The sequence below is a fragment of the Prionailurus bengalensis genome, chromosome B1, assembly GCF_016509475.1.
Source record: "Prionailurus bengalensis isolate Pbe53 chromosome B1, Fcat_Pben_1.1_paternal_pri, whole genome shotgun sequence".
NCBI classification, from domain to species: domain Eukaryota; kingdom Metazoa; phylum Chordata; class Mammalia; order Carnivora; family Felidae; genus Prionailurus; species Prionailurus bengalensis.
Genome location: NC_057344.1, coordinates 40,692,033 through 40,719,662, shown reverse-complemented (window position 1 = coordinate 40,719,662; position 27,630 = coordinate 40,692,033). Strand labels below are relative to the sequence as shown.

Here is a 27,630-nt window from a genome sequence, read left to right as displayed (position 1 = left end):
TAAGTCACATGGACTGGTCTGGGAGTCCATTCTCTCTGATGACGGGGAAAGCTAAATGGGATGGGAAGAAAATGGTCCAAGTACTAGCCTCTCTTGTCTGCCCAACAGTGGGATGTCGCTATGCTAGGGAGGTCATACTTTGGTTCCCCTCGCTTCTCCTTCCTACTGCTGTGCTTGCTGGTCACGGAGCCTCCCTGCCCAGTCTGCTATCATTCCATCCACCTCGTGGTTCATTTTCCCCGGCTCTGTTCAGTTCATCATTCCTGTTACACGTAAGCCCCAGTGGCTCTGTGCTGCCTACAGAATGAAGTCCAAAACTGCCTGGCATTCAAAGCACCGTCATCTAAATTCCTACCTGTGTTCTTCATGAACCTCACTTCCTACAACCTGTACAAAATCCTCTCCCTACTCCCACTGCTCTTTTTGCTCTCCAGAACTTTATATTTTCATGCAGTGACATTCCTTGCTGCAAGAGTCCCTTGCCCACCCCTCTCCACGAGTCTAAGCCTTACCCAATTTTTTTTAAAGATTTTGTTTGTTTATTTTTGAGAGTGACAGAGTGCGAGCAGGGGAGGTACAGAGAGAGAGAGGGAGACACAGAATCGGAAACAGGCTCCAGGCTCTGAGCTGTCAGCACAGAGCCCAATGCGGGGCTCCAACCCACTAGCGGCGAGATCATGACCTGAGCTGAAGTCGGAAACTTAACTGGCTGAGCCACCCAGGCGCCCCAAATCTTGGCCAACTTTTAAAAGCCCTACCTGTTTTTTCCTGAAGATTCCTTAATGCAACTGAATGCCAGTAAGTTTCTCTCTGCCGGTTTGTGACCCAACTCTGTTCTACCTTGGTATTTCTTTTTTATTTTAATTTAGAGAGCGAGTGAGCATGTGTGAGCCAGGGAGAGGAGCAGAGGGAGAAAGAGGCTTGATCTCAACAACCCTGGGATCAAGACCTGAACAGAAATCAAGTGTCAGATGCCCAACCAACTGAGCCACCCAGGTGCCCCTATCCTTGGTATTTCTTTAAGTACCTTATTTCCCTGTCAAACCAAGAACTGCCTTCTTCCCCCTTTTTACTGTCCATAGCACCTAGTGATGTGGGAAACAAAGGCAGAAGGAAATGGTAGATAAATTAAATTTCCTTATAACCTGCAGCCCATTGACAAATACTGGAGCCAGGCAGACTAGAACATTTCTTCAGGAACCCCCTACTGTCTAAATGCTGTGCTAGAGGGAAAAACAACCTTAGCTTGACAATAGCTAGGCCTCCAGTAGCCTGGGAGTCTTCTTTAGCATATGAAAATCCCTTTGGAAACTTCCCCTTGACTTTACCTCCCCCAACTCCCAAGTAGGTAATCAGTCTCTCCTCAGGGTCCCAGGGCAGCTCTTCCTGCCCATGGGGTCCTGTTCCTGTGCTTTAATAATCACCTTTTTGCATCCAAGATGTCTCAAGATTTCTTTCTTGGCCATCAGCTCCGGACCCCACCACCATTCCAAGAGCCCATCACTAGTACATTATAAAGTATTCTGTATATGTTGGATGAATGAAAGGAAATATTTGAAATGATTTTAAAGATGTGACCATGAATGACAAGAATAAATAAGCTGTGAGATACTGCCAACGTAACAATATTACTCCACTCTGATTTGGGAAAATATGTGAAAAATATATCTGAATTTATTATCTCAGCACAGTATAATACAGGGGTGTGGCAACAAAGTAAAAATGAAAATGGATTGATATAAATATACTAAAGCCTAGTTTGTCAGGTATTAAAATGATACAAGTCTCCTGTTTTATTATAAAGTTTATACAGAAAAAAGATTTACACTATCCACAAAAGGATTTCCTTCCAAGAGCTGTAGAGTGGAGAAAGGGAAAAGCCAAACACTGGATTTAAAAGATGTTGAGGACATGATCTGGCCAGCCAGCCCATCCCGTATTAGCAGGCCCATGTTGGGCTTCCTTGTGGGTATAAATAGACATTCCATTTCTAAAGCAATCCTTCCTTCCTGAAGGATCTAGATGATGGGTTGTTTTTTGTTTTTGTTTTTGTTTTTTTACTACTGAGACATGCTTTCATCTTTGTGGTCCCATTTCCAGCACTCCACATGTTGACAGATCAGGAGGTGGGGCTTTTGGTCTACCTCTCTTCTGCCCTAGATGGTCGTATTCCAGGAGGGGTTGGCTTTTATCTGTCTTCTTGGCTGACAGACTCCAGTCTGAAATCCAATCTTAGCCCCTGGAAACTTCTAAAATGGGAAGTACCTGTGAAAACCTATCCTCTCCCCTCTCCTATCGGTTCCCCCCACCCGCCACCCACTTGTACTGTGTTATGGCTCATCTCTGTGAAGAAGCACCCCGCCTTGGTGTGTCTTCTGAAGTGGAGGAAGCTGGGGCTTCCTCCCATGATGTCAGGGAACTGGGAGTCCTTGGTCATGGTCGCATATTGTCTTGAATCCAGTCTAGGTAATTAGTAATCTTGGTATATACACCTGGAACATCTTTCTGCCCACAGCCAAGGCCCCAACTGATGATGCCAACTAGAGTCATGTGGTTGTCCTTCATACACACCAAGGGGCCACCTGAGTCACCCTGCAAAAGAGAGAACAGGTCAGTTTGCACAACACACAGACTCTTTAGGGGGAAGTTAGGGTTAATATTGTAGTGCTAATATTGTATTCTTCAAAGTACTTAGCTCGGAGAGGGAAATTGTTATCTCAAAGATCTTGATCCTGTAGGGGATTAGGTTCTACATTGCAAAGTAGAATTGAGATAATTGCTCAGACATTTCAGGCCACAACCCTGGTTTTAACTCTCCCACTTACTAGCTATGTGGGCTTAGACTCACTGTGCTTCAATATTCTTATTCTGTATTCAATATTCAATATTCTGTAAAATAGACTTCATGCTATCTACCATATGAAGTTATTATAGGAATTAATTGGGAGAGAGCATGAAGAACTCTGAGAACGACATACGACATTTTGTAAGACTCTGGGTAATTGGCTGTTACCGTCTTATTGAACCAAAATAATTTCTTGTTTTTGTTTTTAACTTGAAGCTTGCAGATCATATTTTCACTTTGCATACAACTTTTTATAACTGTTGAGCCAGGGGTACAGCTGAGGTTTCTGAAGAAATCATTCAGAAAGAGACAAAGGTTGTCAAGGAACTGAGGGCAGAGGCTGATATGATTACCTTATAAGAACAAAGCCCACAAAGTCTTTGATGCAAGAGCCCTGCTTCCTTCTTTTTGTTTCCCCTCCAACCCCCAGGCCCTCGGTGGAGAGCCTGACACACTGTAGGTTTGAAAATGTCTCATCAATAACTGTGCTTTGGTTATATTTAGGTCCTAATGCCACAGGTTGGTCTGTGTCCCATACCCAGTCCCTCATTATCACGAAAGAGAAGTACTAACTCTGATAAGGATGCCAACACAGACAACCTGAAATAGTTTGCTTTCCCAGGCTAAAAACCTCATATTAGGGCTGAATAAGAGTTTTTAAAACTTATTTCTCACAAATCATCCATGTCCCCCTTCCTAGTAAGCTGCAGCCCCTCCTCCCCCTTCTACGTGGCAGACCCCAGTTCTCCAGCACCCCCAGAAGTCAAGATTTGCTTTATTTGGGGGCGCCTGGGTGGCTGAGTCAGTTAAGCATCTGACTTCGGCTCAGGTCACGATCTCATGGTTCATGAGTTTGACCCCCGTGCCGGGTTCTGTGCTGACAACTCAGAACCTGTGTCTGCTTCAGATTCTGTGTCTCCCTCTTTCTCCATCCCTCCCCTGCTTGTGCTCTGTCTCTGTCTCTCTCAAAATTAAATAAACATTAAAAAAAAAAGAACTGCTTAATTTGTGTTGCTTTATCCATCACTTCAATAGTCAATCAATTGCCTGGGCCTACAGGAAACCCTGAACCAGGTGGAGTTTCCGGCAGAGACATTGGGGAAATTTCCTGCAGTTTAGATTTCATAACTTTGGGTAACTTTGATCTTTCTCTGATTGTGTTATTCTTTGAGGCCCTCATCTCGAACTTCCAGTGCCTCCTCAAGATGAGATCCCTTGGTTCTGGCTGTAATTTTTTCTTGGTTCGGAGCCTGTTGGCCAAGGGACACTTTTACCCTTGGGTGGGTTCAGGCTCTGGCGAGACTCTCGTGTTTACCTGGCAGGCATCATGGAGGTTTGCCTGGTTCCCACCACTTCGTGTGTCTCCTGCACACAGCATATTGTTCGTCACGGTTCTGTTAAACAAGTGTTGTGACGTGCAGCGGCCGGCTGGGTACAGCCTGACATGAGCCTCCTTCAGCCGCTCAGAATAGAAAGGAGAAGCTGCAAGAGAGAAGGGAAAATGTCCGATGGTTTTAGGGAAAGTTATTTGTAAACCTTTTGGAGGGAGGAAGCCAAATTTTCTAATAATGGCTAACTTGTCTCGAGCTTTCACACATATTAGGTGGACGCCTACAAAATCGTCAAGATTGTTTTGACTGACAAAGCCAGAAATCTTACAGAGTTTAGCCCATGGTTTCTCAGTAGTAGCACTGGTGACGTTGGGGCCAGATAATGTGAGGGGGGCTGTCCTGGGCACTGCAGATGTCTGCAGCATCCTTGGCTTCTGTTCCCTAAATGCTAGTATAAACCTCCATCCTGAGTTGTGACGATCAAAGGTGCCTCCAGACATTGCCAGGGTCTGCTGGCTGGGGCGGGGGGGTGGCAAAATCACCCCAGTTGAAAACCACTGCCTTCACCTACTGTCATTTCATTCTCACCGTCTAAGGAGGCAGCTAAATCTACCCCCATGTTACCGGTGAGAACACAGGGGCTTGGGACGGTGTAAAACAAAAATCCCCGTCCTGGGCCACACTGCTACAAGGTGCAGATCTCAGATTTGATCTCTGGACTACATGACCAGAGAGTCCAAGAACCACTAATCACTGTACTCCACTTCTTATCAGAACCTTCCTGAAGTCTGAAGCTCTTCAAAGCACTTGTATTACTCAGACCCTTCGTGGCCTGCACAGTGACCCTGCGAAGTAGGGAAGGCAGGTGAGGGGTTCTCGGTCCGCAGGGAACTTGCCTACATTTACATCAGTGCCTGAACCAGGGCTAGAACATTCTCGTCACTGCTTTTTCTTCCTCCAGAAAGTGCATGCCCTGCTGTCCTGCAGACAGACAGGATGGGGCCGAGACTTCCTTCCACTTACACGCCTCGTGCTTGCCGTAGCCAGACAGCTCGCATTCTGTCCAGTCAGGCAGGCGCAGGTCAGCTTCAGGGAGACAGACGGTGCGGACAGTGTCGCTCTCCTGGGCACACTGTAGCGAGTCTGACTGCAGTTTCAGCAGTGCTGGGAGAAGAGCAAGAAGGGAATAAGCCGCGTGGGAAGGGCTGCTTCTGACTTGAGGGGAGGAAGACGAAGGAGGAGGCGAGGGTGGGGGAGGAAGAGGTGTGAGTGCACGTGTGTGGCTGTGTATGGTGCCATCTGCAGCGGGGAGAATGTGACATCTTACCAATATCGTTGTCGTAAGTGTCGTCATCAAATTCCTTATGGATGATGTATTTTTCTACTTCAAATTTCTGCTCCTCCTCTCCAGGGACCACTCGGTACGTTCTGCCCAGGACCACCTTAAGGTGGTGGGGAGGATACCTAACGGAGAAACAGCCTTATGCTCTGCTCACTGTGAGGCTTCTTCTAACAGGCCTGGGTTCAAGGCCTTAGAGTCTAGGGAGACCTACTGGGTTTTTCTGAAGTGCCTACCTCTCCTGCAAGCAGTGCGCAGCAGACAGGACCCAGCAGGAACTGATCAGTATTCCGCCACACAAAAACCTCTCCCCTGGTGACCTCCTGTTCTTGACAAAGATGGCAGCCTGCCACGGATGAGAGGTGATGTCTGCGTAGAGTCCTCCTTTAATGCGGAACTGAGGCTGCTTGTACTGTCTCAGCCCACAGGTGGCTGGGAGAGGAAAGGAAAGAGAAGGGACGTCAGACCTGTGGTCCCTGGCGGGGGGTTCCTTGAGTACCTATCTTGGTTTCTTCTCTTGGAACCCCAAGTTTCTACAGGCTTACTGCACTTCTCCAGGTTAGCACAGAGTGAGAGGACAGTCTGCATGGTAATAAAAACCACAGCTTTCATTTGTCGAGTACATGGTACATGCCAACCATCGTAGGTACACTTCCTTTAACCCTCATGACATGGAACTTCAGAGAGCCTGGGAAATTTTTGCCCAAAGTCACAGGGGCACCTGGATTAGAACCCAGACCTGCCTGACTCCAAACTGGGGGTCTTTCTGCCGTGCTTCATTACTCCTGGCTTTTTCCTGCACCTGCTTCCTGGCTGCAGAAATAACGCAGCAGTGCAACTTCCTCCAATGGGCAATGGTTCCCCATTTCTTTTCCATCTACTAACTTTGCCCACTTTTCAAGGCTTAGGTGAAATCCCAACTCCTCTTGAGGCTTTCTTAACACTCTTAGCCCACCAGGCTCTGAATGAGCTTGCTGATCCTGCCCACTGAGGACCTACCATGTAGGACTTTGGCTGTGAGTTCATTGGTGGTTTGTGTCTTACTTGCCCAGTTAAATAATATGTTCCTTGAGAAACATTCTGGCAGGTACGTGCATTCACAGGAATTGAGTAATAATAATCTATTCACAGAGGGGCACCTGGGTGGCTTAGTTGGTTAAGTGTCCAACTTCGTCTCAGATCATGATATCACGGTTTGTGAGTTCGGAGCCCCGCATTGGGCTCTTCGCTAACAGCATGGAGTCTGCTTGGATGCTCTTCCAAACTCTCTCTCTCTCTCTGTCCCCATTCCTCTCACACTTATACTCTTTCTCTCTTTCAAAATAAATAAATAAACTTTAAAAAAGTTTATAATAATCTATTCTCAGTGTCTTTTTTTAGCAAAATGTGCCACCTTAAATTTTCTCTGTCTTCCACCCCCTCCACTAACCCAGTGTTAACCCCCTCCAGAGTCCCCCTGTGTTAAATGGGCTCTGTGGGAAAGGTGGAAAAGCTCACAGCAGAAGTACGAGCTGTGGGGTCCGAGGATGCGGCGTCAGACCCCAGCTGTGTGGCTCAGAGCCCAGTGAGCTTGGGCAGGCCACATGACTTCTGAGCTGCTTTCCTCATCAGTAAGCTGGACGTAGGAGGACTGCCTGTCACCACGTTGTCGGGAGCACACAGTGAGAGCACTTTGCTATCTAGGGAGCCACATATGAGAGCTATCCTCCTCTATGCTCACTATGACCTCATGGTCAATCATTAATAAAGGCAACTGGAGAGAGAAGTTTAGAGCCTAATAAATGCTAAGAGCAACTGGCAAGTTCTTCTCTTTCTTTCTGCCCCTCCCATCCTGGTCGTGCGTGGGAAGTGAGCACCTGCCCAGAGTGTTGTCATCCTACCGTGGCTCCAGTCATGGGAGGCCCCTCCCCACCAAGGCCCTCCTAAAAATCTGGGTCTGAAGCAGACAGCTGTGAAGACACGGGGAATGGTAGAGGAAATGGCCAGGAGGTGAGACTGGGCAGAGGGAGGTGGCCAAGGGCCAGCCCTTACAGCACTGGGGCACATCACAGTATTCCCACGTCAACTTGTGGTCCTTCAACACGTGGCACCAGGGCTTGGCATCTCCATCTGGGTTCCTAGATGGTGAGAGAGGTCAAGGTTCTCAATCACATTTTCAATCCCATCGCAGGCCACGTGAGCGAGGAAAGAGGCTCAGTAAACCGATGGCAAAAACACTGAGCTGGGCAGGAGGGTCCTGAGTTCTGAACTTGGCTCCATCAGAGATCTCACGGTAGGAAAACAATCTTAACTTTGTTTTTCTATCAGCAATATAACATCTTCATCTCGCAGGTGTGTTGGAAGGTACCGTGAGCAATGCTATGAAAACACTCTTATGACTCACTGGGAGAAAGGTGCCACAGAGGAACAGAACAATGAGGACAGAGTGGCTGTGGGACGGCACCTCTAGTCTGGGACGTGGGCTGAAACACTGGTGAACTTCACTCTTCATAACAGGTGTTATTCCAGCAAATGAATACGTGCGGCCAGATAATGTCCATGGTTCCTTCCCACCCACTGAGTCTTTCATACAACTTTAGGCATGAAATCTCTCATCCCACCGCCCACTCCTGCCCCCTGCCCAGAGAGGAACCCATGGTCCCTGTGCTACGTACCGGCAGTAGTTGTGTTTGCCCAGGCCCAGTGCCTGGGCGTTGTTCTTCCATGCTGTGTAGACCTTGCCTATCAGGGCCCTGGAACTCCACTGGAGGCAGGAGGCACCAGACGTGGTGAGGCTGTAGGTGCCACGGTATGCTAACCCTTTTCCAAAGTAGCAGTCTCCGTTTTTTTCTGGAACAAAAGAAAGTCTCACATTGACCCATAGCCAATTAAATGCTACAGCAGGCACATCAGTGTTTGCAGCCGGAGCCGCTGGCCCGAGAGGCTGTAGGCAGCCAGGCTCGCCATAAGAAGGACATGATAGCATCCCACCTCCCCTCTTTCCTCATTCTTCCAGCCCTTTTACAGAGGGATGTGAAGTGGCTTCTGTCTGCTGGGCCAACTTTCATGATTGGATGTGGCTTCCTAGATTGCTGTGTCGAGTGATGCTGAGGGTTGATTCACATTCAGCAGAAAGGGATGCTGTGTTCAATTCTAGGTGATTATTGCCAGAGCTGCTTTGAAAGTAACAGGGGGTTTCCTGGTTTGTACTTGACAGGTTGTGGCGAACCAAGGATCTTCAATGGACAGACATGTCCGCAGCCCCTAACTTCCCAGATTTTGTCTGCCAGTGATCTGAAGGATTTGTTGGGCTCGAGCAGGAGAGAGGACATGGACCCAGGAATGCTGCCTATTTTCACCTATTTGCCCCCATTTTACCCTCCTTTCTCCCAATTTGAAACTGGCAAAGTGTACCACTATAAACAGTATAATTAAAGGGCCACCTAGACCAGTGAGTCCCAATTTTACCAATCCTGGGAGTGGGGAGGATGCTTTAGAATTAGTGTAAAGAGGAGGTGCCTGGGTGGCTCAGTCAGTTGAGTGTCCGACTTCGGCTCAGGTCATGATCTCACAGTTCATGAGTTCGAGCCCCATGTCAGGCTCTGTGCTGACAGCTCAGGGCCTGGAGCCTGCTTCAGATTCTGTGTGTGTGTGTCTCTCTCTCTCTGCTCCTTCCCTGCTCACACACTGTATCTCTCTGTCTCAAAAATAAATAAAGATTTTTAAAAAATTAAAAAAAAAAGAATTAGTGTAAAGAGCCCTCAAATTCACAGACAGGTATGTCAGACCTACCTGTAGACAGAATGCACATTATTATCGTATATGAGTGGTTAGAACTTTAAAATTTATTTTTCATACTATTGTGACATCATTGTTTGTGAAAGGACCACAGAACTCAGGGTGCTTTTTTGCACTAAGTTTAAAAACTTAGGGTTTTTAAATTTGGGAAATTTTCTCTTATTAAACATTTTTAAAGAGAGAGACAGAGATTGAGAATTAGGCCCATCAATCACAAAAGGGAAAATCTCCGTTCATCCTCAAGAGGACTGGAAACCACCCATGCAGCCCACCTTCTCCTCTGTAAACGAGGAACCTGAGGGTCGGGGTGGGGGCCAGGGGGGGGTCGGGGGGGGGGTGGTAAAGAGACCAGCTCAAGGTCAAACAGCTAGTTAGAAGCCAGGCCTGGGTGAAGACCTGAGTCTTCTGACTTTCTTCCCTCTGTGAACAAAATAGTCAACCACTAGCCCACTCCTCCGTCTCCTCAGTTGTAGAAACACTATCAGATCTGTCTTTCGAGGTTCTTCTTCTCCAGACACCACCAGGGAAGGTGGGGAGGCTGCGCTTACCCTTGGGGCAGGCCGGCGTGCTGCAGAACTCAGTGCTGTACTGCCCTGCCTTGAAGACGTAGCACCAGGGCCTCGAGTCTCTGTCTGGGTTCCTGAAAAAGCAGCCAGGGAAGGCCAGAGGAGGTGAAAAGGGAAGTCTCCCTCTCAGACCCAAGGTCTTTGCATCCTCTTCTGGAGAAAAGGTTAGGGCATTTCTGGTCGTACACAGGACAGTTGTATCGTGTTAGGTGGAAGTATGACCTGGTCATTGTCTTCATGTGGAGAGTTAAGTATGGTTGAAGGAGGACCAGGAGCCATGTTGACAAGGGGTGGCCTGTGACGGTTAGTTTTATGTGTTACCTTGGCTATAACGCCCAGTTATTAATCAAACATGAACCTAGGTGCTGTGGTGAAGAGACTGCTATGGTTAACAGCCGCAATCAGTCGACTCTGAGTAGAGATCATCCTCCATCTGTGGGCAGCCTCATCCAATCTGCAGGAGGCCTTATGAGCAAAAGCTGAGAAGAAATTCTGCCTCAAGACTGTGCTGTCAAAGCCTGTCTGAGCGCCCAGCTCGCTGGCCTGCCTACAGATGTGAGACTTGCCACCCCCCACAATTGGGTGAGCCAATTCCTTATAATAAATTCCTGTATGTGTGTCTAATGTATTGGTTCTCTGTCTCTGGGGAACCATGGCTGATCTGAACTAGGCCTTGCCCCCGACTCTAGTAGCTCCTCACTGGAGGAAAGCCCACCCGGTAGGGAGGACGGCCCTCTCACCTGCAGTAATTGTGGTTCCCAAGGCCCAGCATGATGGCATTTGGCCTGCGTCCGTTGTAGGGCTTCAGGGCCAGTACGCTGCTGTTCCAGTTGATACACTCAGCCCCGCTTTCCGCTGTGCTCCACGTGCCCCTGTAGGTGACACCCTGGTCCTTGTAGCATGTGGCACTGGCATCTGATCGAAACAGGACAGGTGACATCTCACATGTGAGTCCCCCTCTTTCCTTTAGATTTCCAAAGGGGTTTCGCACCTGCTCTGGCATCACCCCCAAGCCAGTGTGGCGGGCTGGCTGCGGAAGCTGCCGGAGCAAAGGAGGTAAACGGGGCGGCCAGTTCACCCAGCTGACCGGCGGCAGAGCCAGACTCCAGCCCGGCACCCAAGATGGCACCCACTGGGCCCAGCGCTTTGATTGCCTAACCGACCCTTGGACGACCTTCCCTGTCCCCACCCTGCCCCGTCACCACACTCTTCCTCCCCTTCCTGGGAAGATTTGGGATTCTGTCCCTCTCTCGCACCACCTACCCACCACTCACCTATTTCACAGCGTTTCCCTGAAAACCCTTCAGGACACTCGCAGACAAAATCTGAGAAATATAGAGCCTGCCGGCACGTCCCCCCATTGAAGCACCTCGGTTCGCTGCAACCTGCCAAGTACAAACAAGGAATTACTTCAAAGCAGTTCCAAGGATAAAGGAGTTAAAATTTTAAGAGTGCGCTCTACCTGCCAGACACTGTTCTAGGCAGTTTACAAAAATAACTCATTTAATCTTCACTGCGCCCCGTGAAGTAGGTACTACTTTCTCCCCATTTGACAGACAAGGAAGCTGAGGCCGGGTGAGTGAAGGCAGAGCCCCAGGCCCCAGGCTTGCTTGTTTGCTCAGCACGTTCACATTTGCCCAAGGCAAGAGGAGGTCTGGACAAGCCAGGGACATGAAATACAGGATTTGGGCCCAGGAAATTGGACCCAAAGCTCGAAGCTTCCACTGGCAGTCCATACGTACATTTTTAAAAAATATACTTTTAAAGTTTATTTATTTATTTTGAGAGAGGGAGAGAGTGTGTGTGTGGGAGTGGAAGAGCAGCAGAGGAGAGACGGAGAGTGAGAATCCCAAGCAGGCTCTGCACGGTCAGCCCTCGAACCCAGAAACCGCAAGATCATGACGGAGTCAGGATCGAGAGTCAGAGGCTAGCTGACTGAGCCACCCAGGGGCCCTCATACGTACTTCTGACGGGCACCGAGTGGCACAGCGAGCGACCGCTGTTGCACCAGCAGTATTCCAGCCGGTTGCTTCTGAGTACAGGGCGCAGCCACGACTCATTCTGCAGGTACAGCATCTGTGTTTTTTCATCCCTGCAGGTCACTGTAACGAAAGACAGGCTGGCCTCTTGAGGGCACAACTCACCAAACACTGACACCCCGCCCCTGGTTCCACTGAGAAAATCCCTCAGTTTTTTTGTTTTGTTTTTTTTCTTTTTAATATAAATTCAAGCTGGTTAACATACAGTGTAGTATTCAGGAGTAGAACCCGGTGATTCATCTCTTACATAACACACTCAGTGATCAACTCAACAGGTGCCCTCCTTAATCCCCATCACCCATTTAGCCCATCCCCCACTCCCCTCCCCTCCAGCAGCCCTCAGTTTGTCCTCTGTCTTTCAAGAGCTTCTTCTGGTTTGCCTCCCTCTCTCTTTTTATCTTATTTTTCCTTCCCTTCCCCTGTGTTCATCTGTTTTGTCTCTTAAATTCCACGTATGAACCTCACTTTTAATACAACCCATCCTTCATGCCTTTTTTGCCCTCGGCCAGAAGATAGCAGATACCTAAGAATTTGTCACCAAAGACCACTTTAATTACTTTTCTTCTGATGGGCCTTCATCTTGGAAGAATTTATCGATCAAAATACATTTACAAAGTAAGACTCTAATTTTTCATATTAATTCATCTAAAATATGCACATGTATATGTATAAATTGCCTGCAGAGTTTTTGATCCACATGAGTATTACCACACTGAAATGATGCATTGCTAGCCCAAGAGAAAGAAAATCCACATTTTAGTCTGTGTGGGAAATGTGCTACTCCTGCCAGTATTTTTTGTATAAATGAAAACAGTCTAAGTGCTCGCATTGATATTCTCACCCTTTGTCTCTATTTGCAAACCAGAAAGCCAACTTCACAAATCTTTAACTTTTCATTAATTAAAGACGTGACAAGCACTCATTGTACATAATTTTTCTGTTGTTTCTTTGGAGGGTCCCCTGGGGCCAGGACACCCTTGTCAGAAATGCTTATCCAACAGCAAAGTCATTAAGAGTTACTGCCATGACTCACTCTGAGGAAACTTCCACTTCAAAAGAGGTGTTGCAAAGCCTCCCAGACCCGAAGGAAGTAGGTCATGAAGGACAGAGATGAAGGCCCCAGGTTGGTGGCTTCAGACTTGAAGCTGGGCCCAGAGTTCTTCCAACAAGAGTCAAGACAATCCGGCTGCTGGCATATTTTATTTTTGGAATCCTACCTAATGCTCATGGGGATGTTTCTCAGGTTTCTAGAGTCGACTCTAGACTTGGTCTTATAGAGAGAGTATTTCCACAGCTGTGGAACTCCTGTGAGACCACCCAGCTTAGTTACCCCATTTTTACCAGACAGAAGAAATGGAAGCACAGAGATGACAGTTGACAAAGATGCCACATGGACTCAGGTGGGAAGGGGATTGCAGCCCAGGAAAAAGACCCTGGAGGACCAGCACAGCTGCAGCTGGCCACGGGGTGACCTTAGGCAGGTCACCGCTCCATCTCCAGCTCGGTTTTCTCACCTGTGTCACAGGGTTTCGGGCCACTGAGCTGGCAGGTTCCCACCAGCTCTGTGACTCCCTGAGGGCCACCTGCTCTGGCCTCTCAAACGCGGCCTCGGCTAACTGGGTGGATGGCTGAGTGATGGGGGGGGGGGATACAGGCGCCTTTGCAGAATCACCCTGCGAAATCTCACCTTCACACAGCTCAGGTAAGCTGGGTGTGGTGGCAGATAAATTCCCCAACAGAGTGCCCGGAGCTCCTAAGCCCTGACTCTGCCTCCCGCCTCCACTGACCCCCTCCACTGACCTCAGCGTCATCTTACCTCTGTAAGATCTGGCTCCTCTTCTGAATCGTGCGTGGATTTCCTGCAAAGCCACCAGAGGTGGAGGAAGGGTCAGCACATATTGGGTATCTTAAGAACAATGGTGGTTGATCCAGAGGCCACCGGTGCACCTGCCAATCAGATGCCACCTGCCCCAGGAGCCCCACCTCAGGTAACTGGCCCCAGGTGCAATGTCCACTTCTCACCTTCTTTTCTAATTCTTCCTCCCCTTCTAGACCAGTGCCGCCAGAATAACTTTCTGAATGATGAAAATCTTTAATACCTGTGCTGTCCAATACCATAGCCTGAACTGGATTTTTAAATTTTATTTAATTCTGAATTTAAATAGCCACAAGGGGCGAGTGGATTGTAATCACACACACACACACACACATACACACACACACACACACACACACACACACACATACACCGATTCCCTCCATGTAGCCATCCCCAACTCTCTCTCCTCTAAAATCTCGCTGGGCCTTCCATGATGGTGCTCTTGTTTGCTGGGCATTTTTAGACAGCATGTCTACAGGACAGCTCCCATCCCAGTTAGATGGCAAGTGGCACTGGTGGCTTCCCAGCTTCCACGGCTCACTGCGTAGGCACTATCTTTCCCAAATACTTTATGGATTAATTCAAGCACATTCTTTAAAAACAGCGCCAAAGAAGGCCGTCAGAGGCAGTGGGGTAGAATTAAGAACTGTTTACTGAGGTCAGCAGAACTGCCTAGAGTTCTGCCCCCTGGAACCCTGAATCCCAAGCATCCCGCACAGAGAGGAGTATGTGCACTATACTCTGCGAATGCTGGCCTCTGCCTCTCCACTCTGACGTTAGCCCACCCTGGGCTCCTGAGGGCCTTGAGGGTCCATAGGCCCGTGGAGGAGGGCACAGACCTGACCTGCACACCCACCTGGCTGGGCAAGGTGAGGGCTGCCCCACAAAACAGCAGAGTGAACACCAACTCTTTCCTCAGGTTATTCATCGTTCCTTTGGAGCGTCCCTTAAATTCTGGAAGAAGAAGGGAAAAAAGCTCAATTATGTGATTGAGAGATGAAGGAATATGACAAAACTCAAGAACCCATGACTTTATCATGGCGTCTCCCCTCCAGCATCTGCTCCCACAGAGGGAAATGCCACAAATATCTGGAAGATTCCTTTAATTGTGCATATTTACCATCTTAACCATTGATATATGTGTATAGTTCAGTGGCATTAAGCACATTCATCACCACCACCCATCTGCAGAACTTTATCATCTTCCCAAACTGAATCTCTGCACCCACGACCCACTAACTCCCCACTCCCCCCGGCAACCACCATTGTACTCTCTGTCTTTATGAATATGATGACTCTCAAGTTTCCTCACATAAGTAGAATCCTACGACACACATCCGTTTGTGACTGGCTTATTTCATTAGCATAATGTTCTCAAGGTTCATCCATGTGGTGGCCATGTGTCAGATTCCCCTCCCTTTTTAAAGCTGAAGAAAATTCCTTTGTGTGTATAGACCACATCTTGTTTATCCTTTAGTCCATCAATGGACATGGGTTGCTAGAAGATCATGTTGCCCAGGGATGTCTGTGGGCTGAATAGCATAGGCCATCCCTGGCACTTCTTGGCAGCCTGGGTACCCCAGGCCCTGGCTTGATTTTCCTAGAAGTGAATTCCTGCCCTGGAAGATGGAACCACAGAAATGTCCCCTCTCTGACTTTCTTGGAGGACACTGTAGGGATTCTATTGCGGGCACGTTACAGAGCCAGCCTACCTCAGATTACCTGAGTTCTTAACTGGCACGCCTCCTGGTCCAGCACAGGAAATGCTCCCCTGCACCAGCTCGCACCCTCCCCACCGCTCCCTCTGATTTTACAGACGGGCCCGGCAAAGTGTAGGTTGGCAGAAAGGAACAGAAGCATCTGCTTTTTGGTTATTACACTCAGATCTTCCTGGACCCAAAATTCCCAGTTTCCATGTGCTGTTCCCCAGTGATCTTGCCCTCAGCAGCTTAAAGTAGGTTAGTTGGTCGGGGTGTTATTTTGTGGTCTGGCAGACCCACTTGCTCCTTTGTCCACAAGAATTAAATCAGGGCCTTTCTTCCCTTGACTCATTTCCCTTCAGTCACAACAACTTTTGGTCCCACCCCTCCCCCCCATCCCCAGGGTCCTCAGGGCCCTGTCAGATCAGGGGCTTCCAGGACTTTCATCCTGGGCTGGCTCTGGCTCCTTCTTTGTTTCTTTGCAAAAAGCTTCCCTGTTGGAAGTGTTCTTCCCCTCACTGGCCACAGGCCCCCTTCAGAGCAAGGATGACAAAGAAAGAGCGAGTGGGGCGGTGGGAGGACTCTTTCTGCCCCACTGCTTCTTCTGGGGCTGCCGGGTTACAGGCAGAGGAGGGAGAGGGAGTGAGAGGGCAGCAGGGGCTGGTCAACGAGATTCCCTCACCCAGGCTCAGAGGGCGTCTGCCAACCAGCACGGCCCTTCTCCAGCCCCTCCCCCACTGGGAAGGAAGCCAAAAGAAGGCAGGATCTGGGCCTTTGTTCTAATCTGGTGTGTCAAGCAAGGCCCCCCTCCCGGGCAGGGTAGGGCAGGGTAGGGCAGGGTAAGGCAGGGTAGGGCAGGGTAGGGTGTGCTCTTGGAGGAGGGGGGCGGCTTTCTCACTCTGAGGAGGAAGCTCTCTACTGCTCACAGGTTTCCTGAAGTTTCGGAAGAGAGCAGTTAGGGAGTTGAGGCCATCAGAAACAAGAACACTCAGTATAATCTTCTGACCACAGGGATCTGCTCCGGACTTTCCTTCTCAGCTTTCCTTACCTTTCCCCTTTCTTAAAATGGCCCGAAACCCCTCTTAAATTTCCCTTCTTCATTTCATCCCATTTCTTTATAACCTTTTAAAATGGATCTTCTTGGGGCGCCTAGGTGGCTCAGTCGGTTAAGCGGCCGACTGGCTCAGGGCATGTTCTCGTGCTCCGTGAGTTCGATCCTTGCTTCGGGCTCTGTGCTGACAGCTCAGAGCCTGGAGCCTGTTTCAGATTCTGTGTCTCCCTCTCTCTCTGACCCTCCCCCCGTTCAGGCTGTCTCTCCCTGTCTCAAAAATAAATAAACGTTAAAAAAAAAAAAAAAAGTTAAAATGGATCTTCTTACATGCATCCCCCCTCTTTCTTCCTGATGTTAGTCCTGATTCTTGTAGTGTATAGATTGTCCCATACTTTATTATCTGGGCCAGGCCTTGAGGTTAGGGGGACCTCTAAGCTCTTGGGACTTTATGAAGAACCGTTGAATGAAACAATGAATGAATTAGTAAACAAGTCACCAATCAACAAAGAACTTAACCCTTCTTAGTGTTGCATGTCAAACCAACCAGCCCTTTGAATAAACTCATTAGCCTAAGCCCAGGGGGTTGGATGCCCACTGGGATACAGGGATACCATTTTACTTCAAGAACTCAGGGTCCTAACAACAACCACAAACTCTGGGTCCTCCTAAATGGAACACCATTCTAGATGTCAGAAAGTTGCGAAGTGAGAAATGGAATATTAACACATTTGCATTCTCTGGACAAATGGGAGAGGGGGACCAGATCAGGGAGGCACAGCGTGACTTAGGGCTGGAGTGGTGGCTCCCACAGCTGCATCATGTTAAAACCCTTTTGGCAACTAAGGGGCATAAGGGGCAAAGGGGTCTACTTTTGTCTTCCGTTCCTGGGAGAGTTCGAGACCATCTCTGTTCTATCTGTCCTTATCTTCCTCCACTTTTTTGGGCCTTGCCGGGGCCTTGAGCTGACCCAGTGACAGTCTCCAACAAGGCAACAGCTCCATCTCGCTGCACAGAGGCAATGAGAGCAGCTGGACAGGCTGAACTGGGTAAGAGGATGACAAAGAAGTGAGTCATCCTGCAAGCAGACCAGCAGTGTAGTCCAAAGACAAGGGAGAAAGAGGAGAGGAGGAAAAAAATGTGTCCTTGTTTTGCCTTCATTAAAGAGGTGGCTGTAGCAATTTGAGGGCAGTGCCTGGACAAAGAAACAAGTGAATACCAGAAACAGGGGCTCAGACTCTGGGTGTATGGGGCCTCTGCCAGGGCAGAGTTCAGCAACATGAACCACAGGCTGCCACCAAAGACAGAAGCACCATGTGGCAGTCAGATGCGAGGTGTAAGGGTAAGAAGTCCTTTGGGGTTCATTTTATAAATACAAAGACTTGTCATTTTTTTTCCTGTGTTCTCTTCCTTTTGCTATATTTAAGTTTCCCAGAGTCAGAAAACTAAAAAAGCAAGGAAGTAAGAGGAAGGAAGGAAGGAAGGAGGGAAGAGGGAGAAAGGGATGGAAGAAAGGAAGGAAGGAGAAGGAAAAAGAAAAAAGACAAACCACTAGGATGTCTCACTTTGGTTGCACTGGAATCCCTGAATCCCTGAAAGCATCACTGTATGAGAGTAATGGTAGAATGGCCATAAGGCCTGTGGTCTCCGGGGTCCTAAGGACCCAGACCCTGCAGGTCCACCCTAGCATACAAAGTTGATTTTGGCAGATTTGCAAAAGGCACCCTCTCTGGTGGATGGACTTCAATAGACATGGAGCTTGGCAAGTTGACAAAGAATCTGCGCAAACTAAAAAACAAGCACACAAAAAAACAGGACCCATGGCCTGGCAAATAAAGCATGGCCTGCATTTCAAGGATGCGTGGACGGGCACCCTTGTGTGGGACTCAGCCTGCACATCTGTGTGGCAGCCTCATCTGCTCCTAGAGCATCTCTGACCTCCCTGCCTCAAAGCTGCGTTGGGTCCTGCCGGCTACAGCAACAGAGTTAACTCTGTTCACTGGCCCTTCTGAACAACAGTGAATGATGACTGTTCCAGGGGAAAAATGGGAACAGTGGACTGGTAACCAGGGAGGGGGTTACTCTCTAGAGCCAAGGAAGTGTGCCATTGTAGCTGAGAAATCAATGATCCTGCCAGCCAGAAACTCAAGTGTTCATTTCTGCAGTGGTAACATGGCAGAGTGCTGACTGATAGGCACCCAGACAGAGGAAGGGCCTGGGGGTCATTCCTGAGGGTGACCTGTTGTCCTCAGTGCCTTTGCATTTCCCTTTGCACTCTCCTCCACTGTCCTACCTTCTCCCTGCTAACCTCTGAAAAATCTGTCCTCCGGAAAGGAACCGCTATCCTCATTCACAGAAGGTTAGAGTGACTGAATAAAAATTGATACGCTGCCCTTCGCAAAAGCATCTATATTTTGAGACATAAAATCTTCTCCCTGGGATGCAAATCCAAGTGGTCTGGACTCTGGAGGTTTCCTCCAGGGCTAACACTCTGTGGTCTTCGCTGTTGTGAGAACAAATGATGTAATGGGTGTAAACTAACACACTTATAAATGAGTATAAGTATTTTAGTTAAACACAACCACATGCTTGGAGGTGACCGGCAATAAAAGAGCTGCATAAATACAGTCGATCAAGTTCTGGGGTTCTAGGAGCAAACAATGCAATTGCTCCAGCAGGTATAGAACTGGGGGACTTGTAGTTGCTACTCTTGCAAGAAAAAGGCAGAAATATGAGCAAGCTAGACAGAAGATGGAAATTGCAAGGGAAAGACAAAAGTAAGTTGATACTATGATCAAATTTTACACTGTGTGCAAGGTTTGCTACCTTAATCTTTGGTAGAGGAGATTCCTGGGTTATTATTGCTTTGCAAAGCTTCTCTCTGGAAACCTTAGTAAGAGAGAGTCAGTCTCCAAGAATACCAATACTCTAAAATGACTCATGGCTTTAAAACAAATAACACCCTCCCTCCACCCCCCAACCATCATGGCCCAGAATGGATGCCAAAAAAATTAGAAAAAAAAGTAGTCCAAGGAAGAACTCCTTGGAACAGCAAAGGCACGTCTGTAGGGTCAGGGCAAGAGAGGGTGTGCGATGGCGGGAGGACCCGGACACAGGAAAGGTGGTGGGGCCCCCAAAAAAGCTCATCTTTGCAAGTTCCAGAGGGAGCACAGAACAGGGGGCCAGTAGCCTGGTAACCCTGGTCCCGCGTATACAGGTCCTGCTTTTTACAAAGACCCTGCTCTCAGAATAAAAGCCATTTTCAAAAACTGACAACATGTAAACAATTCTTAACTTCTCAATTCTTCATTTTCTGTGTGTCCAAGTTTTTCTCTCTTCTTGAATAGAGCTCTTTTACAACTGGGGGACAAGAGAGGAAGGGTTTGTTTCTTATCACCTTGATCCATTCCAATGAGGTGATAGAATAGAATCCTCTCCTATCTCTCACCCATCTCACTAGTCACTCAAGAGCAGCATTCTTTCCAAGGCATCTTCAAAATATAGGCGTATGACCTGGGTCTAAGTTAACCTGGCAACTCAGAAAAATCTACACTGAGCACTGTCATCTGCTTCGCGTCCCATGCTTTGCCAGGTAATTCTAGATATTTGGAAGGAATGAGGACGTGTTGGATCTGGGTCTTGGAAAACAGAAGTCCATCATGCCTCCTTTTACCATAAAAATACAAGAAACCCTTCCCTAATAAACTTATAATCTTGTGAAGAAAAAACAAGGTTCTGCTGGCAAAAGCTGACTCCATTAGTCAGTGCAATAAAATGTTAACCTCGAAGTCTGAATCTAAACAATCTGATGTTAATCTAAAACAGTATCTCATTTTAAGCATGAAGGTAATTCCTCGTATCCCTTCCACTCCCTAAAGCCATCATCACTGCAAGGCAATTAAATATGCAATACCTTGATAATTCTTCAGTTTACCTCCAGAATTCAACACACATGAATAAGAAAAATGATCGGACGCTTTCACTGTATCATTACTGAGTTTGTCCACATTTCACTGGGCTCACCTGAAAGGGATGTTCTAGTATATTTTTGAGAACTGCATGTGGATTCATGCCACTTGCTCCACAGGCACTTGAGTATCTCCCACTTGCCAGGCATAGGGTTTACAAACTTTACAACCCTTTTATAACCATTGAATCATTTAAGGCAATACTATTGTCTTGTTTTTACAGGCAAGAGAATCTAACTTCAAAAAGGTACAAGGGCTGGGGCACCGGGGTCGCTCACTTAGTTGAGCATACAACTTCGGCTCAGGTCATGAGCTCTCGGTTTGTGGGTTAGAGCCCCACGTCGGGCTCACCGCTGTCAGCGCAGAGCCTGCTTGGGATCCTCTGTCCCCATGTCTCTCGGCCCCTCCCCTGCTTGCACTGTCTCTCTCTCTCTCAAAAATAAATAATAACGTTTAAAAATTAATAAAAAAGGTACAAAAGCCTTGGCCCTAAGGTGAGACACTTTGTGAGAAGTGGTGTCAGGACTCAAACTCGACATGCTTTCCACCACTCCTTACTGTGTCCTGATGCTGGACTGTAATGTTTTTTAAACCTTAAAAAAAAAAAGTTTATTTTTGAGAGGAAGAGAGAGAGAGTGTGTGTAAGAGCGAGCGGGGAAGGGGCAGAGAGAAGGGGGTACAGAGGATCCAAAACGGGTTCTGCACTGACAGCGGTGAACCCGATGCGGGGTTTGAACTCACAAACTGTGAGATCATGACCTGAACCAAACTCGGACGCTCAATGGACCGAGCCACCCAGGAGCCCCTGGACTGTAATGTTTTTAATGTGCTCAGAGTTGATATATGAGAAGGGTAGCATGTAAATGCAAGGAGCATAGCATTTACTGGAGCAAGACTGGAGTCTTTTTTTTTTTTAATTTTTTTTTTAATGTATTTATTTTTGAGACAGAGCATGAATGGGGGAAGGTCAGAGAGAGGGAGACACAGAATCTGAAACAGGCTCCAGGCTCTGAGCTGTCAGCACAGAGCCCGACGTGGGGCTCGAACTCATGGACCGCGAAATCATGACCTGAGCCGAAGTCAGCCGCTTAACCGACTGAGCCACCCAGGCGCCCCGCAAGACTGGAGTCTTGACTTCAGATTCCTACTACCACTTACAGGTTGTGTGTGGTTTCCTGGATTTTCTAACGGGCGAATCGTTCCCGCCTTGCTGAATTGTTACAGCAATTAGAGAAGAAGCAGGCAGAAACCCTCTAAATGGCCAGTGGGCAGTAAAGTCAGCTATGCTTACTGTCACAAGTGTCCTTCAACAATGGGAGCACCAAAGTCTACAACTTCTTCCTGGAAAAACAACTGAAAACTACCAAGGCAGAAAAGATGCCACCCTCTGTGGGGTTCCCAGTGTGGTCAAGCATTAATACCAAAATCCTGTTCCCTGGATCATGTGGGCATCTTGTGATAAGCTGCAACCAGATTCCTTACGACTGAAAGAAAAGTTCACACCTTTCATGTACGTGTGCACAGAACAGTATTAACGGGAGCCCTTATTTCCTGGATATGAGGTGGTATCTTTTATGCTATTTTTAATCTGCTTTTTAATTTGCCTTTCCCAGACCTATTTACACCACACAAGCCAGGGCTGCTGTGGACTCTCAGAGGAAGCAGGAACTGGTGCCCAAGACAGCTGGAAGATCTGGGCTGTTGCTCCTGATAAGGGCTGTCTGATGCCGACCACATGAGATGTTCAAAAACCAGAGACATTATGTGATAAAAATAAGGAAACTCAGCTTCCCAGAAAAAGGAAAACAAAACAAAACAAAACCTTCCCTTTTTCTCTGCATCCCAGGTGGCAGACACCAGCTCTTGCTACAAGAAGGCAAAATAAAACCAGTTTCTCTTTTCTATGAATGTGACAAAAGATCTAGTTGACCAGTAGTCTTTCTCTTTTAGATTATTCATGGTAGGCTACTAGGTTTAGTTTCCCTACGTCCTGTCCCCAACCTGCAAAAAATTCAGCTGACATCAAACTGTTCATGCAAAGATCTCTAACAAAGGGACTTGAGAACCTCTTTGAGTGTCATCCTCGAATGCCATCTGTCAGATCCCCCACCCACCCATCTCTCCCTCAAGCCCCAGCTCAGTGTCATTTCCTCCTTTCTTGAATTCACAGGTGAAGATTTACCAACTGTATGTATTTACCATCATACATTTCTTGAGCGCCAACCATGTACCAGGCACAGGCTCCGTGGTATAAAGACATATATACTGTATCCTCAGAAACTCATAGTTTAGGAACGAGACAGACAAGTAATTAGGTAATGACAGTACAGTGTGATCAGCACTGTGATACGCAGGGATGTAGGGATAGAAGGTGGAAATGCAGAGGAAGAAAGGGTCTTGCTGGAATGTGGAGGAAGGAGATCTAGTTCACTCTCATTGAGGTAGGGGGCTGGTCAAGGTAGGCTCCTGGAATTGATACTATAGAAGCTGTTTGTTGAACAAAATCAAGGGGCGTTCCTGACACAGCATATCCCCAAGATGACACCACTGTGCGGGGTCCAGGATAACAGCAGCAAGCAGCCAGAGTTGCTTACTCTTCAGCACAAATACCTTCCATTGGGTAAAGGAAGTTGATTCACAAACCCCAGCCTATGCCTTCAAGGGCATCCCTAGGAGGAAGTGTGGTTTGGAAAGCCCAAGAGTTCCAAGGACATAAGAGCCTTTGGGGCATGTTCAGTTTCAATTCCCTAATGTCTAGTTGTAAATTAATGGAATATTTGGGACCATATAATAAACAGAAAAGGCTTTGAATACAAAGGTATCCCAGTATCTGGGTTCAGCCTGACCTTGAAGTGGTTACTTCAGAGGCTCAAGTTGGAATCAGATCTTATAGATCAATCCCCAGCCGACCTCTCCGAGCCACTGATGCATGCATCTGGAGCACCAAATAGCCAAACCGTCCTTTGCAACTCAGCTGGGTGTGCTAGCCAAGAGTCGCCCTCTGGGTCATGGTTGTTTGCACAGATAGTGCTAGGCAGTTGCTAAGGACACTCCGTTGCATTAGCTTTAGAGAAAGACCATCTAGTTAGCATCTTCTGGGTAATCATGATAAGTACCAGAACCTGCCCAAGGTTCATAGCCTGAAGCTACAGACAGAATTTTTCTCCATGCAAAGCTAATGACCCAAAGAAGGAATGAATGGAATATTCTGGTCACCCGTTGTCCATCCTAACCATCTTACCAGAGCAGTGCTGCAATTCACTCACAGAGAATAAAAATATTATTCTGAGGCTGCAGGTGCACAATGCCAGATAATCAAGTGAAATTGAACATTTCAACCCAAACCCCCAATTTTTCCTCACCACCAGATATTCAGTATCTCTGAGAAGTGTATGGACTTTGTATTTTGACTAGAGGTAAATTCACCACCATTGCTACAAACCACGTTGCCCCCTCATCTGCCTGATAGAAAATAACCTGCATACATACTAGAAGCTTTGGAAGTCCTGAAGCTAGATCTTAGCCAGAGGGCCCCTTCAGTTGCTATAAAACCCCATAACCAGAAAAGCTGTTGCTTGCAGATTTAGTAATAGGCCTCCCTCGGAAAGTAAGTTTCCCCAAATGTTCTGTGGTCCCAGCCACTCATTTACAAAAGCCTTAGATGGTCACTAGGTGTGGCTGGGATGTTGGCTGCAATAGTTGGAAAGGTACTGAGCATAGTCTGCTCAACATGTTAGGACCCAAGGAAATAAAAGCCAAGTCCCAGAGCCCATCCTCAATGAGGACAAAAAACAGCAACACTGCTGTCCCTCAGCTACTCCCTGGCTGCAGGAGCTGTTCTGGTGAAGCTACTGAGGAGTAGCACAGATGCCAGGAGTATCTGATAAGAGGCATCACAAAATACACTGAGTTGGTCTTAGGGAGTCTGGACAGAGACTGAGCTATTGGGCAGTGGGGAGCTACTTTTGCTCTTGATGAGATCCAGAGCTTTGAGGCTGGTGTCTCTGAGAATATTCTAGGTAGAATAAATTGATGGGTGGAATGGAGCTATTTCTGTTTCAATATTTACAAATCCCTGCTGGTGCCTCGAGTCTGGCTCTGTGCTTACAGGAAGCACTCACACTGACTGTCATATATTGATTCCGGTCAAGTCAGTGTTGAGATCCCAGGATGAGTCCTCCTGCCCCCACAGGCAAGAATTGCTAGGAAGTTACTTTTGAGGGGACTCCCCATAATAGTTGTATTTGCAGAATATCTTCATGGAATTGCAAACATACACACACAGACACACACACAATTTTTTTCTGTCGTCAATCCACTGCAGGAGACCACCATTATTATTCCAGCTTGGTCACCGGCTCAGCTCAATCATTGGTACCACAGTTCTTTGCATTTGAGTTTGTCACTAGTTACCTAGGAGCTCAGCATGTTTTTCTGCTTTCCTGGCTCCCTCCTGTCCTCCCTCCCAGTGAGGTTAAGAAAATAAAGATAATAACAGTGAAAATCTAGAAAGCTTTGATATGCTTCCTGCAGAATGCTCTTGAAAGAAAAGCCATTGATGTTATCCCCCCCTGTAATTGAGAATCCTTAAAGAGGACCTCACACTTGCACACTGGGCAAAATGCCAGAGGACAAACTGACCAGTGGAGATGGGGAGGGGTCGTGGGGGGAGATCAGAGGCCTTTCTCTGACGCTCGTCCTTCTCTTTCCCAGCACTTCCCACCTAATTAATCATGCTCGGAGGCAAGTTGACCATACCGCATCCCTAGCCCCGGTTCCTTAAAGTTCTTGATGGGCTCTGTTGGGTGCAGGGGGCGGGGGGGGGGGGGGAGTAGGGAGGGCAGCCCGACATGGCCAGGGACCCTCCAGGCTCAGATAGCCCCAAATCCCGGAGGCAGCTCAGTTCATTCACATTTCTTGCCCGTTAGTCATGAGGTGCTCCCATTGTCTATTCAGAACATTTCTCTACAATTCTTTTCACTTTCCCCTTTACTCTGCAAGCAGAGATTTCTTCTCCAAGACATAATCCCTCCTATTCTCTCTTCCCCTGACCACCTCGCCCTTCAAAACAGCTTCAGCCTATCCCAATGAAATGCAGATACAGAACGAAGGCTCTGTTTGGGCACTGATTCTAACTAATCCTCTTTTTGCCTGCATTGCAAAGTCAGTCCCTCATTAAGGTATTCCTCTAGTGGCTCGGCTTGCCAGAAAGACTTTTAAGAGAGAGAAGAGGAGATGGGCAGACAGAGAGTCACAGAATTCGACCTACCGTCACTGCTTGTCTTCCTTCCCTCCCTGGGAGAGGCTTTCTCTTCAGCCCTGGGCTCCTGCAGGACCTCAGCTCCAATCTCCCCGCACAGCTCCGGCCTCCTTTAAATTTCAAGGCAGGGGGTGGGGTCGGTGGCCCTGGGTGGGCGGGTTTCTCTGCAGCAGCAGGATGCCCAGTGGACAGGGCCACGAGGGAGCCAAACGGGGCGGGCCTGTTTTTATAAAGAGGGGGAGGAAGTTTATGATGGAAGCAGCACAGCCCAGCCTGGCTTCGGGCCAGCCTGATTATTCACAATCCTGATGTCACCGAATCACAGGAATTTGGGAGTTGGACAGAACCTTGACGATCATCTTCCTTTAAAGCGCTAGTCTATGACCTAAAAGAGACCCTCGGGGTCAGCTGGCTGCAAACCTATAATGGAAAGAGGAGTTTGCTATTCTTAGAAAATATACACTGCCGAGGCTGACTGGTTCTTCAGGAATGTCCAGCAATGACTCTGCCCCTCTGGACACAAGACGTTGGAAGGACTGGACAGGTGGACCAGTTGCCTCCAGGCACAGAAGTGCCAAAATTGGAGCACTTGGGAAAAGCGGGGCAGTAAACAAAGGCGGGCAGGGCTCCTCTACAGTGGAAAGTAATTCCCAGCCTGGAATATGCGTCAGGTACCTGTCCTGCCACTCATTTCTCTTCTCTGCAAAGAGATGGCTGAGGTCTTTTCAGCTCCAGCATTCCCTGAGTGGGGCTGTGGAATAAAGGCAGGGGGTGGGGGGTGGGGTGGGCCTGAGCCAATGGTCTGTCTAAACGCTTTTTCTGCACAGCCTTGCCTTGAAATTCTATCACTAGCCATCCATCTCTTAAACGAAGGGAAGCTTTCCCATGTTCTGGAGTTTGCTCTTAAATGTGAATGCTCCTGGAAATAGACAGCCTGTTTGACTTGTTAACACCTGCAGATGACTGATAAAGAAAAGCAGCAGGTGTAAGGGAAATGCTTAGGTTTGAATCAGTTGTACCAGTAATGAGGGATGTGACCTCAGTCAGGGTTTGCAATTATGCTGAGCTCTCCCATCAGAGGTCACGTGCGCAGATTAGAGAGTGACAGTGTACATAAGATCCCTGGCACAGCACAGGGCTCGATGCGTAGTATCTGTATTATTGGCTGGTATCTGGCTAGACAAGGCAGTGTGAAAGAAAGAGAAGGAAGAGGGATGCCAGGAGAGGGACCAGAAGGCTGAGGTTGGCAGAGGAAATTGAAGGATGACCAATTCTTCTGGGAGAGGCCAGATTGCATATATTCCGATCCTAAATGTGCTCACATTTGTCAAGCGATGAGAGCTGATTTTGAGGTTGGAAAATAAGGCAGTTGTGCTCAAAGTCAAGCTGTTTTTCCATATTTTTATCAGGCCGTAGCTCTGCCAATGGCCATTATAGGAAAGGGGAAATACGAGGGCCAGGTTAGCTACAAAGGAATGGAACTAGGACATCAGCTAAGCTGTAGCAAAGCGTGGCCCTGTCCCATGGAGACGTGTCTACTTCCCTGTAACATGGGAAGCCTTGATAAGGATCGGAGGCTTTTTCTGGCATTTTGGTTCAGCAGGGATGGAGGGGTGGTATAAAGAATCTTTAATCTGAACTCCTGTAGAGGATGATTTGCTCCCAAATGATTACATTTAAATCCTTAGCTCACATACAGTCTGCGGTCTGGGTATTGGGTCCTTAAGCCTGAGCGGTGGGGCAGGATATATGTGCCAGGATCTATATACCAGGATCTATATACCAGGGTGTGATCTGGCAGTGGGGAGGGAGAGTCCTTTCCCACCACACATCAGGACACCTACAATTCCACCTTTAGAAATGCATTCTTTTAGATTT

The 27,630-nt window shown here is 47.9% G+C and overlaps 1 protein-coding gene across 1 annotated transcript; it reads right to left on the bottom strand.

Annotated features, from left to right (window-relative positions):
• Positions 1-1,652: 1,652 nt before the first annotated feature.
• Positions 1,653-25,948, bottom strand: PLAT (plasminogen activator, tissue type). The gene is made up of 14 exons (XM_043563120.1): positions 25,762-25,948; positions 14,633-14,730; positions 13,714-13,756; positions 11,823-11,960; positions 11,133-11,243; positions 10,599-10,773; positions 9,841-9,932; positions 8,170-8,344; positions 7,547-7,632; positions 5,752-5,947; positions 5,504-5,640; positions 5,200-5,340; positions 4,161-4,327; positions 1,653-2,592 (listed from the first exon to the last, which is right to left on the bottom strand). The coding sequence occupies exons 2-14, from the start codon at positions 14,702-14,704 to the stop codon at positions 2,434-2,436; spliced, it is 1,692 nt and encodes a 563-aa protein (XP_043419055.1). The 5' UTR covers positions 14,705-14,730; positions 25,762-25,948; the 3' UTR covers positions 1,653-2,433.
• Positions 25,949-27,630: the final 1,682 nt, after the last annotated feature.

Excerpts from the sequence above, each read along its gene's own strand:
- PLAT (XM_043563120.1), bottom strand. The coding sequence starts at position 14,704 with ATGAATAACCTGAGGAAAGAGTTGGTGTTCACTCTGCTGTTTTGTGGG. Across the intron at positions 11,961-13,713 it reads AGGAGCCAGATCTTACAGAG|TGACCTGCAGGGATGAAAAA; the intron begins GTAAGATGACGC and ends CTTTCGTTACAG. Across the intron at positions 5,948-7,546 it reads CTGTGATGTGCCCCAGTGCT|CCACCTGTGGGCTGAGACAG; the intron begins GTAAGGGCTGGC and ends TTCCTCTCCCAG.